The following is a 24,026-nucleotide window of genomic DNA, read 5'->3' as shown; positions in this document are numbered from 1 at the left end:
ATCTTTGTTTTCATTTATCAGAAGTAGCCGAAGTTCTCACAAAACAAGCAGCACCAGAAAAATACTTCGATACCCGAGTGAAATAGTCTAATTTTGGCAAAATGTAGTGAAGCCACAATAACGGTCCAAAAAAACAAAAATTATTTTAAACGGCAGCCTAAAAAAAGCAGCAAATCCTCACATCCACAACATATCTGCCATTCTTGTATCATTTATGACTAAAGCCAATAATCAATCCTCCAAATCTCAGCTCTTGACCTGGCGAGTACAGTGTTACTACCAATATGAATGTTTGGCCGAAACAACAGATCCATTTAAATGCAACACGTTCTATTTATCTGTATCATGTTCCTCTTTGTTTCTCAAGTGTTTACTCCAGCGGCAACACCGAGCATGGAGCAGCACAGTTGATCCGTCTGTCGGGCCACAGACAGATCCCGAGGTTTGATACCGGGCCGTCCTGACAGACGGAGGAGGAGGAGGAGGAGGAGGAGGAGAGGGGGATTACTGCGGGTCTAGATGGCCCACGGAGGGATTGAGAAGAGGAGAAATCTGTGCTTTGTAAATGGACTTCAAAGATGGCCGGCTCATATCTTTGTGCCTGTGTCTCTCCCCCCCCCTCCTTCCATCTCCTCCCTGACCTGTAAATGGCAGAAAGATAGCGCGATGGCCTTTGACTCCCCACCTCTCTGCCTCTCAGAGGGTCCCGATAATTGCCACGGCAACGGGATGTCGCCGAGGTGGGTCGATTGGTTATCAGTCAGCCCGACGAGTCCTCTCATCCCGCCCGCCTCCTCGGATCTCTTTCTCGGTGGTGTCGCTGCGCTGACGTGTATGTAGATTGGTCGTCTCCGGCGTTGCTGTCGCTAAGCGTGCAACTAGTTAGCGTGCTAAGAGTCAGCGATATTCAGGAGACGGTTATGCTAATGAGACGCACCAGGTTGGCCCTGTAGGAGTCGCTGTGTGTGTGTATTGATCACGCCTGTCTGGCAGAATAGAGGATTAGTACAGGAGGGAGGGGGGGGGGGTATGTTGGGGTAATGTGAAAGAATAAAGGTAAGAAAGAAAGAGCGACGACACAAAAGAAGGCAAGAAGGTGAGGAACGGATAGGAGGAGAGGTGGGGGGGGGGGGGGGGTCGGTGCATAATGTGAGTGAAAGGCAGTTAGAGTGGGGCTGACCTTTCCCTGGCCAGATTAGATTGGCCTGCCAAGACTGCTTAGAGGGACAGATAGGAGCACTGGGACACACACACACACACACACACACACACATATGCTCACAGTTAAAACACCTCAGACATGCACAGCGTGCACACGTGCAGAACCTCCACCATGTCCGGTCAACTAGCTTACGGGCTGCAGAGCAACTAGCTTCTACCTTTAACTGCAGGATGCTGTAAGAAGTCTTTATGTATTTACATGTCTTATGACGGGAGGAGTCAAGGTTTCTTTTTTCAATTCTAGCGGCAATATGAGACAAGTTTTTGGACTGATTCCAAAAACAGTTTTATTATATTTTTCTTTTAAGATATTTAAAGGTTCAGGCGGCGTGTTTATTTGTTGGGGGGGGGAAATGCTCCAACTTCTTAAGACTGAAACCAAAGTTGCTGTCTCTTGCTTGACAGCCATCGGCTGATGAGAGTGACGTGATTAGCACCAAAGTTAGCAACAACTCCAGCTCAGGCTCACATAAGGTGGGCTGACCTTCTTTAAGGTGGACCGGCGCTGTTGTCCTTTAAGTGACGAGGCGCTCCTCGGATAATTGCTTGTCGTTGCGGTTCTAACGCTGTAGTTCCAGAGACGTTGCCGTCCGACCCAGGGGGATTGTGGGTAGGACGGCTCGAGCTTCTGTCATAGGAATAGCCGCTCGGTAGCCGAGCAGAGCCGGCGGCTTGCTAGATTTACGCTGCGTCGCCATTGTTCCCCATATGTTCCCCTCTGCCGCTGGGACCAAATAAAAGTTAAAAGGTCCTTTTTATGTGATCACTAAAAACCATGGGCCTGTTGTAAAAACGGCGTCGCATTTGGTGGCGCGTTTTTTTGTTTTTTATCACAGCGGCTTGCGGCCGCTCCACCCCCACGTTCCCTCTCCTCCCTCCTCGTTTCTATTCTTTTCTACAGTGAGAGTGAAATGAATTCCACAGTTAAGGAGGAGATGTTTAAACTCCCAGAAGGTCCTCGGAGACGAGCCCTAGCGGCTGCTCTGACAAAGACGCCTCAGTGCAGCGAGACACTGCAGTGCAGCGGGACCGACTGTTATAGGAAGTCAAGTATCGAGACTCAACACACACATACTGGGACAGGGGGTTAAATTAGATGGCTGTCAACTCTGCAGAGCTTGTATCTGGACACACACACACACACACTTGTCACATGCACACAGAGCACACTAGTCCAGCTAAGAGCATGTAGAAATTGGGATCGGTGTAAATAAGATGGCTGTCAGGCCTGTCACTGGTAGACACACACAGACACATTCACAGTCACATCTCAAGTGAAACACACACACACACCTCCAAGTGATCAAATAGTAAGTAACATACACACACACACACCTTGCCTACCTAGACAGACACGCTGTAAGTGACAGGTAGACAGACCCATGCGTGCACACACACACACACACACACACCTTCAAGGGGCTGGAGGGTCTAGGTGACATAGGGAGAGACAGTCTCAAACAAACACTGAAGAGACGCCCTCTAAGTGACGGACACACACACACACACAGCCGGCTCGGTGGCTAAGTGGAGCTGAAGGGAGCAGTCAGGCAGCGGTAAGGGTTTGTCTGAGCGTTCATCACTGGGTTTATAGAAGTGCCACTCACACGCACACACACACACACACTCTCTCCCTCTCTTTCTCTCAGAGATTGACGGCTGAGGTGTCATTCTTCATCAGTTCACCCCCGTGTCTAAACACCGTATCTCCGGCCAAATATTTTTCTGCCTCCATCCGGAGATCTGTAATTGGTCGGGAAAAAGTTTGAACAGAACAAAATTCAAGATCTCCAAGTTTGTCTCAAATCAGTTAATGGAGGTCTTAAGAGGCCTTCTTCTTATTTCCCGTCTTTTGCATTTTTTATTTTATATTTTTTACGCTATCTTTTTACTTATTTTGCTGGATCTGAAACATTAGACCCTCGATACCGTTCATGACATTTGCAGCAAAGCAAACAAAAGACAGAATTGCTATATTGCTAGTTGTGCTGAAATATGTGACCTGCAAGCTGTGATGTTTCTGTTTTATTCACGTGGCGTTGGCTCACTTGAATGAAGTGATGAGCGATGAAGCCAGTGGTTGCTCTGCGATTTGTTCGTGAAACCAATTCCAAATATCACGATTTAAAATATTTCAGAATGCGATGCGACGCTCTACACATGACACCCAAACTCCTCTCATTCCTACTGTCCTACTAAAGTGGGGAGGGGGGGGAAATCATCCTGAAAATTCTCCTCGTCCTTGTTTCTACAGGAACAGGTTTCGCCACGTGTAGCATCAAGGAGAGCGCGGCAGACAGCGACGCAGACCTGGACGTGGACGGAGACGACACCCTGGAGTACGGCAAGGCCCAGTACACGGAGGCCGACATCATCCCGTGCTCCGGAGCCGGGGAGGACCAGGGCGAGGCCCGGGAGAGGGAGGCGCTACGGGGAGCCGTGCTCAAGTAGGAGGCCTCGACCGCTGCACGGTCACAACTAGCAGAATAGTGATTTTAACTGAAGCGAAATAAAATGCGCCACTGAAGCTTCGCTCATACCAACGTGTGTGTCTCTGTGTTGCAGCGGCGGGATGCCCTCCAACAGAATAACGCCCGAGTTCTCCAAATGGGCCAGCGACGGTAAGATTCTCCAAAATGCAGCTGTAGGATTTTGTTCTTCATATAGAGTCACGCACATGAATAGAAAAGCTGCCAAGAATGATGTCGCCGACCAGCATTGAACACGCCCCCCCCCCCCGTTTGTGTGTCTACAGAGATGCCTTCAACGAGCAACGGTGAAAGCATCAGCAAGACGGACCCCAGCACCCCTTCATCGTCCTCCTCCTGCTCCTCCTCCTGCGCCCCACGCACCTGTAAAAACAGCGAGATCGAAAAGTAGGTTATGCTTATATATGGGCACACACACACACATTATGATGTAGTAGTAAAAGGCGAGACAGAAAATGACACGTTTCCCATCGTGATATTAGAACGATCACACTCTCTCGTGGTGATTCCAGAAGGTCATAAATGATGCATTTTGTGTGGAGAATGTTTTTGCCGTGTGTGTGTGTGTGTGTGGGGTCAGCTATTGATTTTTTTTTTTCTGAGCTGTGTTCCCTCATAGCACAGAGCTGCCTCAGAATCATTAATGGGGACGTAGACACAAGCAGAGACGAGTCTGGACACACATGCAAATGTTTGTGTCAGGCTGGTAGACGTACACGGGGTTTCTGATATTTCAGATGTGTTTTTTTTGCGATTGTTTGATTATATCGCCACTCCAAAATAAGACTTAATACAATTAATACACAGACATGAAAACATGTTTTTCTCCATGTTTAAATTTGGGGAGATCATTTTAGATCTTTTTATTTTGTGCGTTTGAACAATAGTTCAACTCACAAATAAAAGATGGCCGCCCTAATAACACCGCCAACTAGAAATATGAGATTGCATACTTTCTCTGCACTTCAATCGACTCTAGTAATTCAATTAGAGACTGTTTGTTTTCCAGTATACCTGGCTCCTCCTGAATTAACATTTTCCAAGGAGACTCAGTTTTTACTGAGAAATAAAAAGCGTGCGTCCGGGTCATACTTCAGTAATACGAACCTTGTGCACAGAGCGTCCCTCCTGATTGGCTGCTGACAGGAGGATGCACTAGCGTCTGGTTAGATAGAGGTTCAGCAGACTGGAGCAGAGAGCTTTCAAGCTGCAAACAGAAACGAGCTGCGCTTCATTCTATATATCTGCGTTATTTTTTTTGTTTTGCTATTCGGTCATTTTTGAGACATGACTGGGCTTGTGACAGTTTGTTGTCCCCTTCGAAATCATCCAGTTAGGAAGCAGCCCGAGCAGAAATACTCCATAGATCTTAAGTTCCTGAAAGGATGCCATGTTGACTTGTGCACATGTGGCTGCAGCTGGAGGCGGGATTGGACAGAACAAGAAAAGTGCCCTCGCCTCGCCGTGTTTCAAACTGACACCCGGCCCTAACACCGGCTGTGTGTGTCTGTGTGTGTGTGTGTGTGTGTGTGTGTGTGTGTGTGTGTGTGTGTGTGTGTGTGTGTGTGTGTGAAAGGCCAGCGCTCTGTAATCCACTCATTTCCATCTCCTCATCCATATTCTGCCACAAGTAAACACACACACACACCCCTGCATGGGTAATAGAGGTCAGCTCATTGCGAGAGAGTAATGTCGGTGGGCAAGCGAGCAAAGAGAAAGGGGGATTTGGTTGATTGGTTGCTTCTGCATGTCTGGCATATTCTCCTGTTCTTTGACCCCTCCCATGCAATTGCACTCACACACACACACACACACACTGAGCTGGGGTCAGTCTTGTCAGTTGCCTTCCATCCCAGACCCTATTTCTTAAAGTGATTTCCTTTGTCCACCTGAAGTGCCGTTAAGAATACCCCCTAAAAATCAGCACTCTCATTTCATTTTGGTAACCTCTCCTTCTTCAGTCATTCCCCCGGGCAGATTGTTAAAGGGATAGTTCGGATTTCTTGTAGCGGGGTTGTACGGGGCACTTACGGCTGTCTGCACGCTCCCAGTTTGGAGAAACGGGAGCGAACAGGACAGCCCTCTCAGCCGGGGACATGAGGCCCATATCACTGCTCTAAGCCACAAGACTCCACTGACACAAACGGTCATTTTAGCGAGCAGGAGAAGGGAGTTGCTGGTCTACCGCTGCCTCAATTGGTTCATTTGTTTGTGTGATTGTGTGACTTTGATCTTTTAAAAGGGTTAGTTTGGATTCACCAAAATCACCCAATACAAGAAACAAGGTAACCGATCGAGGCAGCGGTAGACCAGCAACTACCCAAATAATTGCTGTTTTTGTCAATGGAGTTTGGAAGCTTTGAAGAGAGGATAGCTGCAAATAATGATTTTAGCTCCTCATTGGAAAGGGCTGTCTGACGGCAAGATAAAGAGGTGTGAATGTTCTGAATAGAGCGCACACTTAAACTGCCTCCACGCTGAGTCCAGCCGTGGCCGGAGACATGTCGTTTTTTGGGCTGTGTCCGTTTGTACCTCCGTCCATCCGCTCCGTTCTTAATCCATTTAACGTGATGCCTCAGCAACGCCTGGAGGGAATTCTACAAGTTTGCCACAAACGTCCTCTTGGACTGCAGGATGAATTGATTATGACAATTTCACATTAATATTAATTAATATTAATAAATTAATATTAACAGGACGAAATTATGAAGTGATCTTGGTACTGATCCGTACTGTCCCTTTAAGTTTTAAATGATTGCAGTGCTCAGTGCGTAGTTTTTCGTCTTATTGGAAACCTCACTTCACGCTAAAAGTAATGACATTTGATTAAGGAAGCTCTAAAATGTATGACATGAACAACTTTTGTGACCATATGCATGTTTGTAGCTTTACAAAAGTATTATACATGTTTCACCCCCCCCCCCCCCCCCCGTCACCTCTGGGAAGGCTATAAATGCTTCATTTAAATGAATCAATCAGGTGTGTGTGTGTGCGTGTGTGTGTGTGAATAAGCAGAGCAGCTTGAGGCGTATCGATCACACACAGCGCTGCGAGGTAAGAGGCCCGTGTGTGTGTGTGTGTTTGCCGAGCGCGGGGAAGCATTCGATAAGTTGTTGTCTGTGAGGAGATCGTCCTTGTTTTTACTTTGTGTCTGAAGGGAAGAGATGTCGGCAGGTCTGAGTGTCTGATGGTGCTGATCGACTCTCTCACACACACACACACAGTTGTTATATTACTGATGTCAGTCATGGAAAGGGGCCTCTTCCTCTGTTTACACAGCATCGCTGCAAAGGACAGTTGTATCCGTCATCAGTGAGTCCAGGTTTCTATTCAGAGCTGTCGCTTACTGCAGCTGAAGACGGTGTTATTTCACATTATATAAATGTTGGGGAATATTTTCAGGACATAAACTAAATCGAAACTATGCTAATGCTAAGAATTCGGGAACAAAACTTGACGTTATGACTTTTGTTCCGGCCAAATCGTAGGCGTGCGTGTTGTTGCGCGTATGTTCCAGCTGAGGCCTCGGTGGCCCACCCGGAGCAGAACATGCCCTTAATCTAAGCATCCATTTAAAGGCAGCCAACTAGATGCTGAATGATTGCAGTGGAACAAGCAGTCGGCCGGCTGGAACAATTCCCTGCCTCACTCCTCCCCGCTCCCTATAAATGCACGTATTTGTGGAGCTTCTGTGCCCCTCCGTCCCCAAATGAAAATGAGATTTGTCTCCTTTCGTTACATTGATACTGTGTGTGTGTGTGTGTGTGTGTGTGTGTGTGTGTGTGTGTGCACGCGCGCATGGCTTCGCACGGGGCAGCGTCAGTGAAATCTCTCTCTCTGTGTCTCTGATCCCAGATGGGTAATGATCTGGTCGCCTCCCGGGGCGTCCTCGTTCCCTTGCTCATTCCCCCGCAAGATAAATGAGCTCTCGCACACGCACACACTCTCTCTCACACACACACACGCACGCACGCACGCACGCACGCACGCACGCACGCACGCACGCACGCACACACACACACACACACACACACACACACACACACACACACACACACACACACGCGCGCGCGCGCGTACGACGCCTGAGACGCTCTTTCCCCTCCAAGATAAATGGCCCCTCCAATGCCGCCAATGCGATTGCTGCCAAATTTGGTGCTCCAGCTGGAACAATGCGGAGAGATTTCCATGTGGTTTCTGCAAATAATTGAATCTGTCCTCAATTTAGAAGTGATGAAGCTAGATTTATGTCCTCCACACACACACACACACACACTGCCCAGTCGCTCTTTATTGTCGTCTCTAAGCCACATCTCTCTCTCTTTCTCTTTCCCATTTCTCTTTTCTTCCCGTCCTTTGTCTCAATTTTTCTCAGGCACACACAAAACACCCCCCCACCCTTCCCTTTTGCCATCTGAGACCAGCACACACACACACACACACACACACAGAGAGAGATCGGGCTGAGGCAGGGGAAATCAATAGTGACTTAAATGTTTTATCATGGTGTGTCAGTGTAGTTAAGGCCTCGGTTAACAGGGCGCAGCAGAGAATGATGCTCTAAAGGGATTTACCGCCGCTTTCTTCACAACACCTGCGCGTGAGGGATTTATTCCTTTATCTGGTGGATGAAGATGTTTGCCAGGATATTGTGTTTTTCTTAGAATTAATTCTGATGTAATTTCATCATTTGCCGCGTGCCCGTGTCGAGTGAGCGAGAGAGAGGCCAAAATCCAGGTAGACAGTAGATTAAGACACGGGGCTGATTGAGATGGATGGCGGAGGTCCTCTGCTACACACAGACACACACACACACTAATGAAATGAGCAATAGCACCACACACGTTGGGGACAGAGCGCTAAATAGAGGGGAGGCCCGGCCATCTATCTGTCTCTGTCAGGCTCCCCCGCTCGCTCGTCGCCACAGGGCCGAGTGGGGATGGAAACACGCTGCAATTTCACTTCCTTTCACTCGCATACATGCACACGCCATTCAAAACAAAAGGTAACTAACGAAGTCGCAGCGCGTTGCGTGAGCTGTATTTCAGTGTTGGTGCCGCTGGTTTTACGATACCAGGTCTTCAGATCAAGGCCACGGCTTCGGTTGAGACCTACCGAGGCAGAGACTCGTCCCCCGGTGCAAACAGATGTGCAGTAAATATCTGTAATGGGACGGCCAAATACACTCAACAGAGGGTCCAAGATGTTAGTTATTACGTGTAGTTGTACGTTTTTCCATCTTGGTCCTACTGAAGCCCTGAGAGGCAAGTGAGACAATTTTTTCCGTGTGATCCATTTTCTGAATCTGAATAGTTTTCTCTCTTGTGACTTAAGATCGGGTGAATAACGGTTTTGCCAGAATAAATTCTTGTTAAAGTTTTGGCAGGTGTGTTTGTTGTTGTAGTACTCACATCGGCCACAAGAGGCTTAAATGCACCACTAAGCCATCAGTACTAAAGGCCTGTGTGCACATAGCGCCTTGTTCTGGCGTAAAAGAGGGCGCTGGGCAGCGCTTTAACCCAGCGTTTCTATGACATCACCATCGTGGTATGATAGACGAGCATCGCTCCTGTGCTTTTTATCGTCCATCTGGCCTCCTACATATTTGTTTTACATCGTCTTTTCACCATGAGTATCAAGCAGAGGACGTCTGCTTCATACTTCGTATCGATGAGCTCGTCATCCGCCCGGCCGATCTGCTCTGAAATGAAGGCCTTTTTCATCCTTTATGATCGTGTCCGCCTGATGTATCATAAAGTCCGATTTAGTTAGATTTAGTTGTTCCTAACTTAAGCTACTGACATATTTTGAGAGCCATCAACCGTAACGCACCGTGAGACTCGCTTATGAGCCCATTCATATGTTGTTTTACATCGCTGTATCACCACCAACCTCGCAAACTCGGACCGGCACCAGATCCGTGTTACACACGTGTTACAGCGGCGTAAATAACTCGACTCTCCCTCTGGGACCCGCACTCACGGGAAGTTGCTGCCACGACAGCTTAGGCGGACGATGCTCATGCCTGACATTTTAAGGTCGTAACCCAAATGAAACGTGAGCTTCTTTCTGTAAGTCTCCGTGACATGTTTGCCCAGCCCGGGTCCCAGAGCGACCTCAATTTTTATGTTTTTTTGGCTCGCACGGCTGAAAAGGTTGAAAACCCCTGAGCCAGCTTAAACCAGTGAGTCACACAAACAGCATAAAGGGCTTAAACTCAAGGATTTCTCCCTGCTGGTTGAGAGGCAGTTTATCACAGTTTATCATCTCGCTGCGTGTCACATTTGGCCCCAGGGAGTTGTCTTTCCTCGGCACTGCGAAATCATCTCCTTTCTACCTCCATTAAATCTTTGCACCTCCCATTACAAACCCCCCCCCCCCCTCCACCTCTATGTCCTGTTGTTGTTGTTTTTATAGCATTGGGAAATTAAACAACTTTTCAACTGTGGTGCTTTATAAACCAGCCGTGCTAAATGAATATTCATGATGGAGATGGAGAGGCCGGTGTTGTTGGGAGGGGAGTGAAACTTCTCTCCCCCTTTGGCAGAGTTTTGTGCTCCACTGAGTGACAGAGGGCTTTATTGGAGCTTTAAAAAGAGAGCGACAGCCTGGTTTTAAGGACGAGCCCCATCCGGTCCCGTCCAGCCCCGGAGCCCGCTGCCGCTTTATAAGCTAGCAGGCTAATCAAGGCTAAATGGCTTTTTACAAGCCCGGGACTAATAAGAGGAGAGGGTAAAGAGCTTTATAGGGCATGGAGTTGCGAGTCAGTCCAGGAGTCCCGACGAGGTCTTTATAGCCACGGGACGGCGGCGGGGTCACAAGGGCGGAGCAGGTCGACAGTGTGCCGACCAGCCTCAGTAATGCACAAGAAGGAAGGAGATATGAACCTCTACGAGCATCTTTGACATATCTAATCATTCCATTGTGTGAGGGGTAATACCTGCTGGATCTTAAGTCCTTCCACTCTTGGATTGGGTGATATAGAAGGAAAGAACCATCATCTCAAAGCTATGAAGTTTAATTGTTTAGTCTACATGCCGAAATATGAAAATAAATTATAAAAACACAAAAGAAAAACTAGAAGTTTTAGTTATCTTTGAGACGAACTACACATTTTGTCTCGTCTCTCACAAAAACCCGTGAAATCCGCTGGTCTGCTTCTTACTAATGCTGTACGAGTTGGACAACCGCGGACATTGGGCTTCTCCGCTGAGCTTCACAGTGCAGCTCAACACTGGAGTGGTTGAAGAAGTCTGGCGATGGCCACGCCAACCCTGAAATGTCAAACTTTCACTTGATCTGAAATGTTCAATTTATCTGAACGAGCTTGTTTGAGGTCTGGAATCAAGGAAGTAAAATGTCTCCTAACAGGAGAAAGTTCTACCTGCGCTGTAGCCTCTGCTGTTCGAGCATGCGGCAAATGAAGCCATATCCTGGGCCACACACACACACACTTATCGTTCTATTCTGCTCTCGTCCTCTCTTCTCGCTCTCTCCGCTTGTCCTTCCCCATCCAGATCAATACCATAGATCAGCAAGCTATCAGGCTGCAAAATGACCACATCACCATAAACGCACACGCTCGCTCCCATTTTAACACACACACACACACTCATATTGCATCTCGCCAGAGAGCGAGCGGATGGCTATAATAAACACTGGCTGGCTCTCGCGGCCTCGTCTCGCTGCGCCTCATCATCACCAGCAGCAGCGATGGCGGTCTGAGCGTCTCCCTATTGATTTAGTTATGGCTGCTTCATATGCTGTCGGACAGCGTTAAATGCACATTTTCTGCGATCGCGCCGCACATTAATCAGAGGCTGCTTAGAGGCAGGAAGAATAGGGAGGAAGGCAGATAGGATGAGGGAGGGATGAAAGGACGCAAGGAGATAAATACAGGGGGAAGGAAATAAAACACGAGAGAGGACGGGGCCCTTTGCTTCAAGTCAAAACATTTTAAAAGATGGTGGGATTGAGCGAGGGAAGGTGGGCTGACGTAAGTGTGTCTGATTTGACTTTGTCAATAGTTACACTCTGTTATAATGTCAAAGCTAAACATCTCACGTCGTTTCCCCCCCCACCCAGGGTGACGGAGGAGGAGTCCACGGCAACCACCATGGATGCTCTGAAGGCCCGAATCAGAGAGCTGGAGAGGCAGATACTGAGAGGAGACCGATACAAGTGTCTCATCTGCATGGTGAGTATGACGGTCTCGCAGTAGCATAGTGCAGAATATGGGTTTGTGGCAGAAGCTAGTTTCCCAAAATCCCTGAGGAACCCCCCATGGCAACCTTCCAACCAGTTGCACCTTGTCCAAATCCAGTGGCTGGATCCTCCAGATCCTGCTCTGGAGGCCCCCCCATTGACTGTATATAGCACACAACCGCTGCAAACCAAAGTATCCCATAAGTCACTGCACGATGGGCGGTTTTTGGAAAGGGGGCTTGGTCTTCCGATTCTTTTGAAGGATCCACAGCCCCTGTAGAGGCCCAACCTCAGTGTAAATCACCTGTTGTAGTTCTGGTCACTCTTCTTTCTTTTCACACATTTTATATTGTTCTTAAAGCGAGAAAGCTGAATTGAAGTGACCAGATCACAGATCTGGTTCCTCTCTTTAGGCAGCAGTCTCTCATGGAACGGTGTGAAAGTGTTGTTGACGTGTGCATGTAGGGAGCTGTCTGCACCTCATTCCCCTCCGTTTGCGGATGTCTTAAGTAGCTCTCTGTGAGTGCTGGTGTCGTGTTGGTGGTGGTTTCCTGCTCTTGCATGGCTTTTGCGAGTCAAAGTGAATGTGTGCCGGGACGGGAGACTCCAGTCGGAAATGCAGAACCGAGCTGAGATGCATTGATGGAGAGGCAGCACATTTAAGACATTCTATCCAGAGTGTGACGTACAGGTGATTGGAGCTCAATAGCATCAGCCACATGACGGGCAGAATGAGGGACACTGTCAATATTCATGTTCATCAGATACATACAGACCCCCCCATGTCAGAGTTTGTGTTCCTCGCTTTGTGTCAAGCACCCATCCTGTCATCCTCCAAGCTGCAGTGCGGCGTCGAGCACACAAGCATCCCGTGCGTGCTTTTGTGTGGTGAAAAAACGGGTAATTACCGGCGCATCCTAAAGGTCGCCGGGTGCCCGAGGTGACACGGAGGGCAAGGCACAGCGATCGATCACTCACTGCCCCCCCCCCCCCCCTGCAAGGCTCTCCTCCGCTCATCCGTCACTGTCCCTCATCTCTCACTCACAATGTTCTCTCTCACAAACACACACACACAGGCGTTTTACTTCGAATCTGTCTTTGTCCATCCCCCCCCCCCCCCCCCGGCGAAACATTTCCAGTTACTAGCCACCGTAGCACACGGGTCGTAACCTTCCAACGCTCAGGTAGCTGTATGCAAGAAGGAAACAAGTGCTCTCCTGAAGGAAACAAGTGCTCTCCTGCTGCAGCCAAGTTGGCTCAAGTTCCTCCTCCGTGCTGGGGTTTGGTCTCATCCGTGGATTTCTACCCCCATCTACTGGTCATCTTAGGCCCTGTTTTGTTAACTTATAACAATGTAATCTTTTCTAAAATAGAGAAAATATACATAAACATAACTCTAAGTAACCAAGGAAGAGCTACTGTAAACAGGACATGAATCAAAGCCACACATCTCAACTAGCCAGTGTCATCATGTCGGTGATCTTCAATGCTAGTTTGTTCTTCTTGATAATAATCTATATTGACTATGAAAGTACATAAGGAGCACCGTAAACACATTCCTGTGTTGGCATTGTCAACGGAAGTTAAGTGGGCAATGAAACCATTGAAAGCTGCAACAAGAAGTCCATCAATGCTCAGCAGAAAAACTAAATCTATATTCTGTGGTTTCAGCTTCTCCAATGTGAGTACGTTAGTCCTCTGATAGTAAACTGAATATATTAGGTTTTGGGCTGTTGGGTCAGAAATAAAAAACAAGACAATTGAAAATGTCACGTTGGGCTTCAGGAAGTTCTCAAGTGCATTTAAAAAAAAAAACATTTTGTGGCCCAAACGACTTCTCATTTAATCTAGAACGTAATGCACAGATTAACTGACAACAGAAATAGATACAAACACACACACACACCCCTACTTCAGAGCAGCGTCGTGTCTGTGGAAAGTAATGAAGACATCCCTACACGTTGCTGTATCCCAGCACGAACCAAAGGGATCCTAAGCCAAAAGACATTGAACGCACCTTTACCCAGTTTGGGAGAGTTTTGCTACGAGTCTCCTATCGACAACTTAACCGAGTCACCAGCGTTCACATTTCTCGTTATTTGACGAAGTAAAGTCGGTGCGACCGCAGAAAGCAGTTTGTTCATCGTCTGTCCGAGCCGTATGCACTCCCGTATGTGTGTGTTTGTGTCGTGTGTATGTGTGTGTCGCACCGCGGTGTGTGTGTGTGCGCGCGATCAGTACAAACCCCGCCTTTATGATTAGCTGCCACCTTTCGCCCCCCTCCTACCCCTTCCCTTTCCTCACCCACCCCAACCCCTCCCTTCCACACAGAGGAAGCCTGCAATCCAGTCAGGCGCAGAGATCAAGAGCCTAGGGGTGTGGCCAGGGCCCCGGCCACTGGCCAATAAGGTCGGAGAGAGGCAGCCTAAGTCCCTCCCCCTTGGCCTGTACTGCCTGTACAGGGGCCTTGTGATCGGTGGCTACGGCAGCGGCATAAAGAGGCTCCTCCCGCAGCCCTTACGGAGGGTAAGGCACTCCCTCCCTCCTCCTCCTCCCCCTCTTCCCTCCCTCATCTCTCCGTTCTTTTCGAGAGGAAAAGAAAAAAGGCCGCTCATCGGATTGGGTTCACTCATGGCTCTCTCTCCCTCATCTTGTCCTCCCTCTGCCTGCCTCCCTCCGTCTCTGCTCGATGCCTGCCGATATCGTGTGTGTATGTGTCAGTGACCTGCAGGTTGCCGGTTCAGTTGCACCCACCCCTCCCCATCCCACCCCACCCAACATGCTGCCTTGCTCAGTGGTTCTGTGGCTGCTGGCTGTGTCGTTTCGATGGTTAGTGGTTTGATGGTGTCGGTCAGGGAACGTGCAGTGTTGTTTTGGTGGTTACCTGGCATGTGTGTGTTGGTCAAATTTGGTGTCATTTCATCCGCCCCCCCCCCCCCCCCCCCCTCCTCTCTCTCTCGGTTCCCAGGACTCCTACACGATGCCGCTCACCTCCATCCAGTGCTGGCACGTCCACTGCGAAGAATGCTGGCTCAGGACTCTGGTACGCACAAAAAACTCACACACACACACTCCTCAGTGCTTCAGGGCAGCTCCTCACAACGTGCAGTTATTGCAGCCTCATTTCATAGTCCGTGAGTTTCTCTCTGAAGCCGTGTCCCGTGGGGAGGAACTAAAATGGAATATTCCTCATATGACCTGTTCTCTCACTACACACACACACACACACACACACTCTCTCCAGGCAATGCAAACACTTCCAGTTCTCAGCGGGGGGAAATGGTCCCCAAAAGGCTTGTTAAAATGTTGGAATAAAGTGGTCAACTCCAACCTCCAATGACTTCCACACAGCGCCTCAGGTCTGCACACACACACACACACACACACACACACACACACAAGCGCAGTGGTTTTGTTGGTTATTAGTTATCTTAATGTATTCAGTAGTGTGTAATTAGCTGGGGCTAATGTGGTAAATGGAGCGCAATGTTCCTGCAGCAGAGAGAGTAAAGAGTCTCCTCGTTGGCTTCCTTTGTTGTCTCCTCTGTTCCTCTCTCTCACCTCACTGTCTCCTTTATTTCCTCTTCTATCCCCTTTCCTCCCCACAACCTCTTCCCTTTCACCTCAGTGGCTCTATCTACTGTACTGAACACCAGCAGTTGCCAGTTGTAACGCAACAATTACCAATGAGCAGTTCCCCGCATTTAGCTCCCGTGGATATTATACTTGTAATTATTAATACGCTCTTAGCATCAAACACACACAGGAAGAGAGGCACAGCAACACCTGTCCAAATAAGCTTTTGTTCCCCCCAATTTTCGTAAATCGAAAACAATTCCACCAATGCAGAAAATGAAGTGTTTGACTCTCAAAGCGCGTTATCCCTGCCACAAAGCAGGCATTTGATTCGTCTGATTCAGCTGCTTAAGGTTGACGGCTTATTTGTGTAAATTAAAACAAACTAAAATGAGGCACATGGCTGTAATGATGGCTGCCCTCTCTCAGGTTTTATTGGGCATTTAGATGTGCTAACGATTGTCTGGAACACTCATACGAAACAGGATCAATACTGATTCATGAAGAACTTCACGTGGCTACAGCAAAGCCGTCAGTGCGTCTTTCATAAATTACTTTAGTGGACTTCTAATATTCTTTTATTACATTTTTTAAAGGAGGCCGTGAGAAGACATTCTTGAATGAGGCCCATTGTTTCCACCTGTGTGTGTGTGTGTGTGTGTGTGTGTGTGTGTGTGTGTGTGTGTGTGTGTGTGTGTGTGTGTGTGTGTGTGTGTGTGTGTGTGTGTGTGTGTGTGTGTGTGTGTGTGTGTGTGTGTGTGTGTGTGTGCTGTCTCAGGTCTCATGTATGGGGCATTAAACTCATAGCCTGGAGACGGCTATAAAACAACAAAAACCAAAGTAAATGCCTGGGAATCTAGTTAACGTCAGCCCGGCCCCTCGCCGCTTTAATGAGCAAGGCAGCTGCAGAGCGACGGGCACGACCACGCACACTCGCCCGCCCACGCTAAACCGGGAGCAAACACAACCAGAGGACTCGATCAGCACCAGCATTAAAAAATCAACTTTAACCCACTCCCGACGCTGCCGTAGAAAACCATCCCTGACTCTTCAGCACGTCCTCCATCTTTCCTCTCCTCCTCCTCCTCCTCCTCCTCCTCCACCTCCTCTTGTCTTTATTCTCTCTTGAGACATGAAGAGACCGTGTCTGGCGCTCTGGAGCCACAAATCCTCTTAGCGGGAGCTCGTGAGATCCGTCGGACTCCTCGCACCGCAGCCGTCCTCTCGAGTGTGTGCGCGTTCGCCCTTCAGACCACCTTACCCCGCGCACCCACTCCAAAGACTTTATTCAGCGGCTTACAGGGAAAAGAAGCCCATAAAACCTTTGGGGGGGTCACATGAACCTGCACATTATTTGTACCGACAGGCAGGGCATTGGGAGGGTTCAGGCTCTCCGGTAATGAGATTTCTGCGTTCTGCTGGACCCGTGTTAGATTCTGTTGGATGTTTCTCTGACCCTGTGTATGTTTTAAACGTCTTCTACACACATCACAGTGGACTGATGAAAGCCTCCGCGTACCAGAGAGATACTTGTGGGATATCCAAGATAGCCCACATATTCTATCATGACATAAAGAAAGGAGCTGACTGGTAGAAAAGAGGCGGGTGGAGGACAGTGGCGGAGGGACCACCCGGTCGGAATGTGTTGCCTCTTATCACCCGCTGCTTTAATGCAGATGGCACACTATCAAAGGGGGGGGGGGTGCTCTGCTGCTAACAGGCCAGTTTACGATCGCAAAGAAGGAAGAGGAAGTTGGGCGTGAGGGGGGGAAATGTCATATACAGCATAGTATAGAGATATTTTGCGTGGCAATATGGTATCCATACACAGCCTTTTATTAAAGATATGATTAATATGATATATTAAACCTCTTGGTAACAACTGCTTTTTCAGTCCACTAGATGGTGCTGTTGTCTCTCCTGGATCTGTTATGGGTGAATTCAGCAGGATTGAACTGTGTAGCTCAGCGGTTCCCAAACTTTTTAGGCCGCGCACCCCCTTCTACATCCCGACCAGGTTCACGCACCCCCAATCCCCCACACCTTAAAAAAAAAGAAGAAGCAACAGAGCCTATTTATAGCGCATAGAAATCGGACCAATGAGAGAACAGTTTGCTGACGCGTGGCGTTTGTTTACAATATTTAGTCCGCTGTTAAATGTTGCAGTGTGAACACAAACCGAACAAAGGGGAAACTGCAACATTGTATCATATTAATCCCTGAATCAGAACAAAGCAAACGCACTGAAGGTGTGAAAACGCCCTTAAACACTGCAACAAAGTTTCAATAACTTTCAGTGACACAAGGCCTCACTTTTAATGGCGAGCACACACGCACAGACTCACATTTAATTTACAATCAACCACACAGAATGAGACTGCAGTTGTTTTTGGCTGTTTTGTAACTCCTCCAATTTCGATATAAACAATGTAAGGGGCTTTTGACTTGCACTGGCATGCTTGGTGTTCAGGTGGCGACGTAAATAAGAGCTTCAGACTGTTAGCCAGAACCTCACTGCACACCACGCACTGTGGCTTTGGGAATTCTGCATTGGCAATCCAAGTGAAGCCCAGACAGATACTTTTCATCATATTTCCTCTTTTTTTCCCAGTCTGATGCTCACTCTCGTTTCCTCTTTTTTTACCTTGACTCCGCGATGGGCCTATGTACTCCCGATTTGTCTGTGCAATCCCTTCCTCCTTCCTCCGTCTCATCTTCCTCTGACTCCCGTTCGACTTCTTCTCCCGGTCTCTCCCCAACGCACCTCTCCGTTCCCCTCGCCTCCGATTCCTCTCTCTCTCTCTCTCTCTCTCTCTCTCTCTCTGTCTCTCTCCTCTTTTACGACTGATAGCTTCAGATGTCCCACCTGACAGTTTCCCCGATTTTCAGCCAGTTTATCATATTGGCATGAATGTTGCTGAATGAATGAAGTTAGCTGTTAGCTGACGTTAGCTGCACAAGCTAGGCTAGCTACGTAAAAGACAGTCTGGCGGCAGGAGCAGAAGTGCATTTATTTATTAAATTGTACGTCTTTCATTTTAAATTGAACTCTTACAAGGGGAATTTGTAGAATGCATGTAACCGAGCGTCTTGGCTTCGTGTATAAGGGCACTTATCATACAGTAATAACTGGAGTCTGGAGATTAGACATCTTGTATCAGCCCACGGCTACTCTCTTTATTATTGATTTCTCCTTTGGCCAGAGGCGGGGGTTGCGCCTTCGCTACGGCAACCCTCAAGGGACATATCATCGTCAACACCAGAACGACAAACACGACAGTCTGTTACATTCATGTTTTTATTTTGTGAAAATCATATTTAATATTAATTATTACACCATTAGACCACCATTACATTTTTCCTGTCGCGCACCCCCTAGAGGCAGCTCGCGCACCCACAGGGGTGCGCGCACCACACTTTGGGAACCCCTGCTGTAGACTGTAATACAAACCGTTCGGTCAGTCAGGTGCATGATGCAACATTTCTGGCATTTATTTATGATAGCGTTGGCCAGTCCGTCCGTCTGACTTACTAAACAGTTTTTATGCAATAAAAAGTACTGAAGTGAGATGAAGCGAATGAAAACCTTCATCTTTATTTGAGGAAATAGATGTTGACAAATTGCATAATTTGCAGTTGGAAAAAAAGTGATATGCTGTCGTAATACACGGCATACGGCGAAATGTTTAAAATCAGAATAATATCGTATGATAACTACTAGAGCGATGTCTATAGAGTGTCAAAAAGCTCATGGTAACATCCTCAGATTGCTTGTTTTGTCTGACCAACACTCGCCTTCATCAACAGCTGGAAATACAGACGGACGATCACGTCAGTCACAATGACGCCTGCGTGGCATTACTCTTATTAATATTAAGGCAAGGCAAGTTTATTTGTACAGCACATTTCAACAACAAGGTAATTCAAAGTGCTTCACATAAAACCATTAAAAGCATCAAAACATAAGGCAAAAGAAAAGGAGATTTAAAAACAATTAAAGAAACAGTGTAAGAAATAAAATGCAGTAGTAAAAGGCAGAAATGCAGGAAATTGATGCATATATAAATTGAATGTGGTTCAATTAAAGGCAGCAGGAAACAGAAAAGTCTTCAATCTTGATTTAAATGAGCTGAGGGTCTCAGCAGACCTGCAGCTTTCTGGGACTTTGTTCCAGATATGTGGAGCAGAAAAACTGAACGCTGCTTCTCCATGTTTAGTTCTGACTCTGGGAACAGAAAGTAGACCGGTCCCAGACGACCTGAGGGGCCGGGATGGTTCGTAAGGTAGCAGCAGATCAGAGATGTATTTTGGCCCTAAACCATTCAGTGCTTTGTAAACCAACAGCAGGATTTTAAAGTCAATTCTTTGTTGGACAGGAAGCCAGTGCAAAGACCTCAGAACTGGAGTGATGTGGTCCACCCTCCTGGTCTTAGTGAGGACTCGAGCTGCAGCGTTCTGAATCAGCTGCAGCTTTCTGACGGACTTTTTACAGAGACCTGTAAACACACCGTTACAGTAGTCCAGTCTGCTGAAGATAAATGCGTGGACAAGTTTTTCCAAATCCTGTTGAGACATAAGTCCTCTAATCCTTGATATATTCTTCAGGTGATAAGAGGCTGATTTTGTAATTGTCTTGATATGGCTGTTCAGGTTGAGATCTGAATCCATAACTACACCTAGATTTCTGGCTTGGTTTGTGGGTTTTAACATCAGTGACTGAAGCTGAGCGGTGATTTTCAATTGTTCGTCCTTGGTACAGAAAACAATTACTTCTGTTTTATCTTTGTTTTATTGAAGAAAATTCTGGCACATCCAGTTGTTGATTTGTTCAATGCAGCCCTTGTATGGGATTATAGTCCCCTGGTGACATAGTTATGTAGATTTGTGTGTCGTCTGCATAATTATGATAACACACTTTGTTGTTTTCCATAATCTGAGCTAGTGGAAGCATGTAGATGTTGAACAGAAGAGGCCCCAGTATTGAACCTTGGGGAACACCACATGTCATTTTAGTCAGCTCCGATGTGTAATGAGCCACAGACACAAAGTATTCTCGGCCCTTCAAGTAGGATTCAAACCAGTTAAGTGCTGTGCCAGAGAGTCCCACCCAGATGTTTAGTCTTTCTAGGAGTATGGCATGGTCGACCGTGTCGAATGCAGCACTGAGATCTAGTAAGACTAAGACTGAACTTCTGCCATTGTCTATCTTTAAGTGGATGTCATTGAAAACCTTAACAAGAGCAGTTTCAGTTTCAATTAAGACAGTTGCTCTATATTCCAGAGTGTATGCATTTGTGAAGTGACCTCGATGTCACCTCATTCTAACAGTGACTCACTTCCTTAGCAGCAATGCTAACTTTTGTCTCTCCATCCATCACAGGGGAACAAGAAGCTGTGCCCGCAGTGCAACACCATCACCTCACCCGGAGACCTGAGGCGCGTCTACTTGTAAAAGAGCACACGTACACACACACACACACACCTTCCCCCCCCCCCCCAGCGCCTCTTCGTCGTTCTGATCCATTCCTCCTCTCATTCTGGATTTCATCGCCACCCTCAACGACATCCCCCCCTCCGTTGGTTTCCCCCTCTCTCCCGTGGCCTGGGTCGCCAGCTCCAAAAAAAACAAACTCCGAGAGCGAACAGAGACGAGACTGCTGTCTCTGGGACTCCACTCGCTCTTTGTTTTGTTGTCTTTTTTCGGGAGGCTAAAAACTAGAAACTGAATGACTGAGCAGAGCTCACTGACTCTCCGGCTGGCAGCTTGGCCTCCCTCCGGAACAAAAAATAAATAAAATTGAGAAAAGGTGGACCGCTGGCCAACGGGCTTGTTCCCGCCGCCTCACTGACGTACATGTGACCACGGGGGTATGGACCACTGGAGGACTGTGGAGACCCAACACCCAGCTGGACCCTGCTGAGACCGGGGAGCTTCCTGCTGCTGGAGCTGGACTGAAATGAACTTCTTCATAGAATATAAAGACCCCCCCCCCCTCCCTCTCTCTAGCTCTTCTTTGACATTTCGATGGTGCTGGACAACGGGCTCTACCCTGAAGACTCAACAGAAAGCTTTTTTTTTTTTTTTTTTTTTTTTTTGTCTTAAGTATCCCAGAGAGACAGAGAACTCTAATCTTCATGCCTCATGTTGCTTAAGAGAATTAAAAAAAACAATGGGCCTGTCCATTAAAACCAAGCTTTCAACCAAACTGAGAATAACCTCACAACCCAGAAAAAGGAGTTTGACACTCCTCTTCCTCCTCCTCCACCACCTCTTCTTCTTCTCCTCGTGAGTCCTTCCCTCCTTCTCCTCTTCCTCCCTTTTGTGGTGTTCAAGTGAAGTAAACCAAAATTTCTCCCCCTCCAAGATGCAGTGCAAGCACATGTAATATAGTTCTATGTATGTTTACAATGTTGGGTGTAAATGACATAGGGTTCACACACACATGTACACACGTGCACACACACACACAGAAGTATATAATATCAAGTCCTGTTGTAAGTTGGAAAGGTCTGGGAATGATGTTTGGGGAGAAAAAAAATGGCTGGAATAAAAGAAGCCTTCTGTATTTTTAAGAAGAAAAAAAAAGATCATTTGAAGATCGGTTATTTCACTGTACAGGAATAAAAAATGTAAGTAATAATAAACTACTCGAGACTAGATGGTCAACATTTAGGTGGTGCAATTATTTTCTGCAGAGGGGCCCTGAAAAACGGTAGGACTTTTTTTGAATGGAGAGATTCCCATTGGCCAAGATTTACTGCGGACAAGCCTCTTCTTTTCACCTCCGTCTCTGCTTCCTCGGTTGGAGTAACACCACGCTCAGATCACAGTCTAGAAACGTTTTGTTTTCACCCCCTACATGTCTCAAAAGCAAGCTTTTTCCATTGTTTTTCTCATACTGCTAAAAACGCTGCGGAAAGGTCCCAAACATGGCAACCCCTGAAGGGCAGGTTATTTCTAGCTATAACTGATGAGGGAAGTCTCTGGAAAGGAAGGATGGGCCGAGGCTGAACTGGCAACCCCCCCCCCCCCCCTTCCCCTTTACGGCAGCAGCTGCAGCAGCAACCAAGGTGGTGGTGTGCTTTGTGTTTGTAAAACTATGTATTCTGTGACGTCTGTATTGTTGTAAGAAATGCTGAAAAAATAAATGAAAAATAAAACTTCTCAAATACCACGAGTGTTCTGGTTCACACACACACACACACGGGGTGGTTGTTAAAATAAGAGAAATGTTCCTGTGTTCACTGAAATAAAGCTGAGGAAGATGGCCTTAATGCAGAAGACGCCTTTTCTGTTCATGTGCATTTTTGATCGACTCGGTGTTGTTTTTCTGTCTGTATTGTTACAAGGTTGCCATCACACTTTTATGAGAGTAAAGCCATAATATTGCTAAGAAGAAGAAAACAAGCTGGTGTGACACAGTGCAAATACCCAGATACAGTTAGTGTCCCATATTATTCCAGCGGTATTGGGAGATCTCTGGTAAAACACGTATTGTCTGGTGTGTGACGTGTACAAGTAGTTTAATGGGAAGTTGGTGACATCAAACGTACACATTACACAGTGTAGACGGGGGGGGGGGGCTCTAAGAGCAAGCTTTTTGCCCCACGGTCTCCTAAAAGGTTACCGTGGCTATGTACAACACCAAAATAACAGTGCATTTACACAATATACCAATATTTACGCAGCACTGTGATTGTAAAAAGTGTTTCACATCAAGCATCAATCCATTTGCTGAGTGTGTAACTTAATATATGCTTGTAGGAGATGCTGCCATGCAAACGCCCGTTTTCCATAAGGTGAAATAATGCCATGTGCATATGTGTTGAGATCAGTGTCAGAGGGAGTCGTTAAGAGAAGCATTGTCAGATGCTAATAAAGTTGTATTGCGAGGGAGGAAACCACAGCAGGGGGGTGAGTCTTGCTTGAGTATTTCGTAGTCTCCAAATGCAAGGCAGTCATTCTTCTCTGATATCATAACCAAAAACAAGAACAATACACGCGCCTTATTTGCTACTGTCGACAGGCTAACAAACCCTCCAGTGTCAGTAGCTGCTGAACTCCAATCCACCTGGGCATGCAATCAATTTGCCTCCTTTTTTACTGACAAAATTCAGAAGATTAGACAAGCAGTCAGTGCCTCCACATCAACCACAGGATATGTGTTGTCCTGTGCTGCAGCTCGAGTCCTCACTAAGACCAGGAGGGTGGATCACATCACTCCAGTTCTGAGGTCTTTGCACTGCCTTCCTGTCCAACAAAGAATTGACTTTAAAATCCTGCTGTTGGTTTACAAAGCACTGAATGGTTTAGGGCCAAAATACATCTCTGATCTGCTGCTACCTTATGAACAATCCCGACCCCTCAGGTCGTCTGGGACCGGTCTACTTTCTGTTCCCAGAGTCAGAACTAAACATGGAGAAGCAGCGTTCAGTTTTTCTGCTCCACATATCTGGAACAAAGTCCCAGAAAGCTGCAGGTCTGCTGAGACCCTCAGCTCATTTAAATCAAGATTGAAGACTTTTCTGTTTGCT

At 47.2% G+C, this 24,026-nt stretch overlaps 1 protein-coding gene across 4 annotated transcripts in view; it reads left to right on the top strand.

Annotated features, from left to right (window-relative positions):
- The window catches only part of rnf220a (ring finger protein 220a), a 153,439-nt gene extending 130,703 nt beyond the window's left edge, over positions 1-22,736 (top strand). For 2 of the 4 annotated variants that reach the window (XM_079285417.1, XM_079285416.1), the window contains exons 8-14: positions 3,476-3,668; positions 3,787-3,842; positions 3,977-4,097; positions 11,796-11,907; positions 14,247-14,441; positions 14,884-14,958; positions 20,872-22,736. In XM_079285417.1, coding sequence (XP_079141543.1) covers positions 3,476-3,668; positions 3,787-3,842; positions 3,977-4,097; positions 11,796-11,907; positions 14,247-14,441; positions 14,884-14,958; positions 20,872-20,943 — 824 coding nt within the window. In that variant the 3' untranslated portion in view covers positions 20,944-22,736. The remainder of the gene's footprint in view (positions 1-3,475; positions 3,669-3,786; positions 3,843-3,976; positions 4,098-11,795; positions 11,908-14,246; positions 14,442-14,883; positions 14,959-20,871) is intronic. The other 2 variants (XM_079285419.1, XM_079285418.1) reach the window with 1 other exon arrangement.
- Positions 22,737-24,026: the final 1,290 nt, after the last annotated feature.

Source organism: Melanostigma gelatinosum, assembly GCF_949748355.1.
Source record: "Melanostigma gelatinosum genome assembly, chromosome: 15".
NCBI classification, from domain to species: Eukaryota; Metazoa; Chordata; class Actinopteri; order Perciformes; family Zoarcidae; genus Melanostigma; species Melanostigma gelatinosum.
The sequence above is the reverse complement of the archived record's forward strand: the minus strand, read 5'-3'. Positions and strand labels throughout refer to the sequence as shown.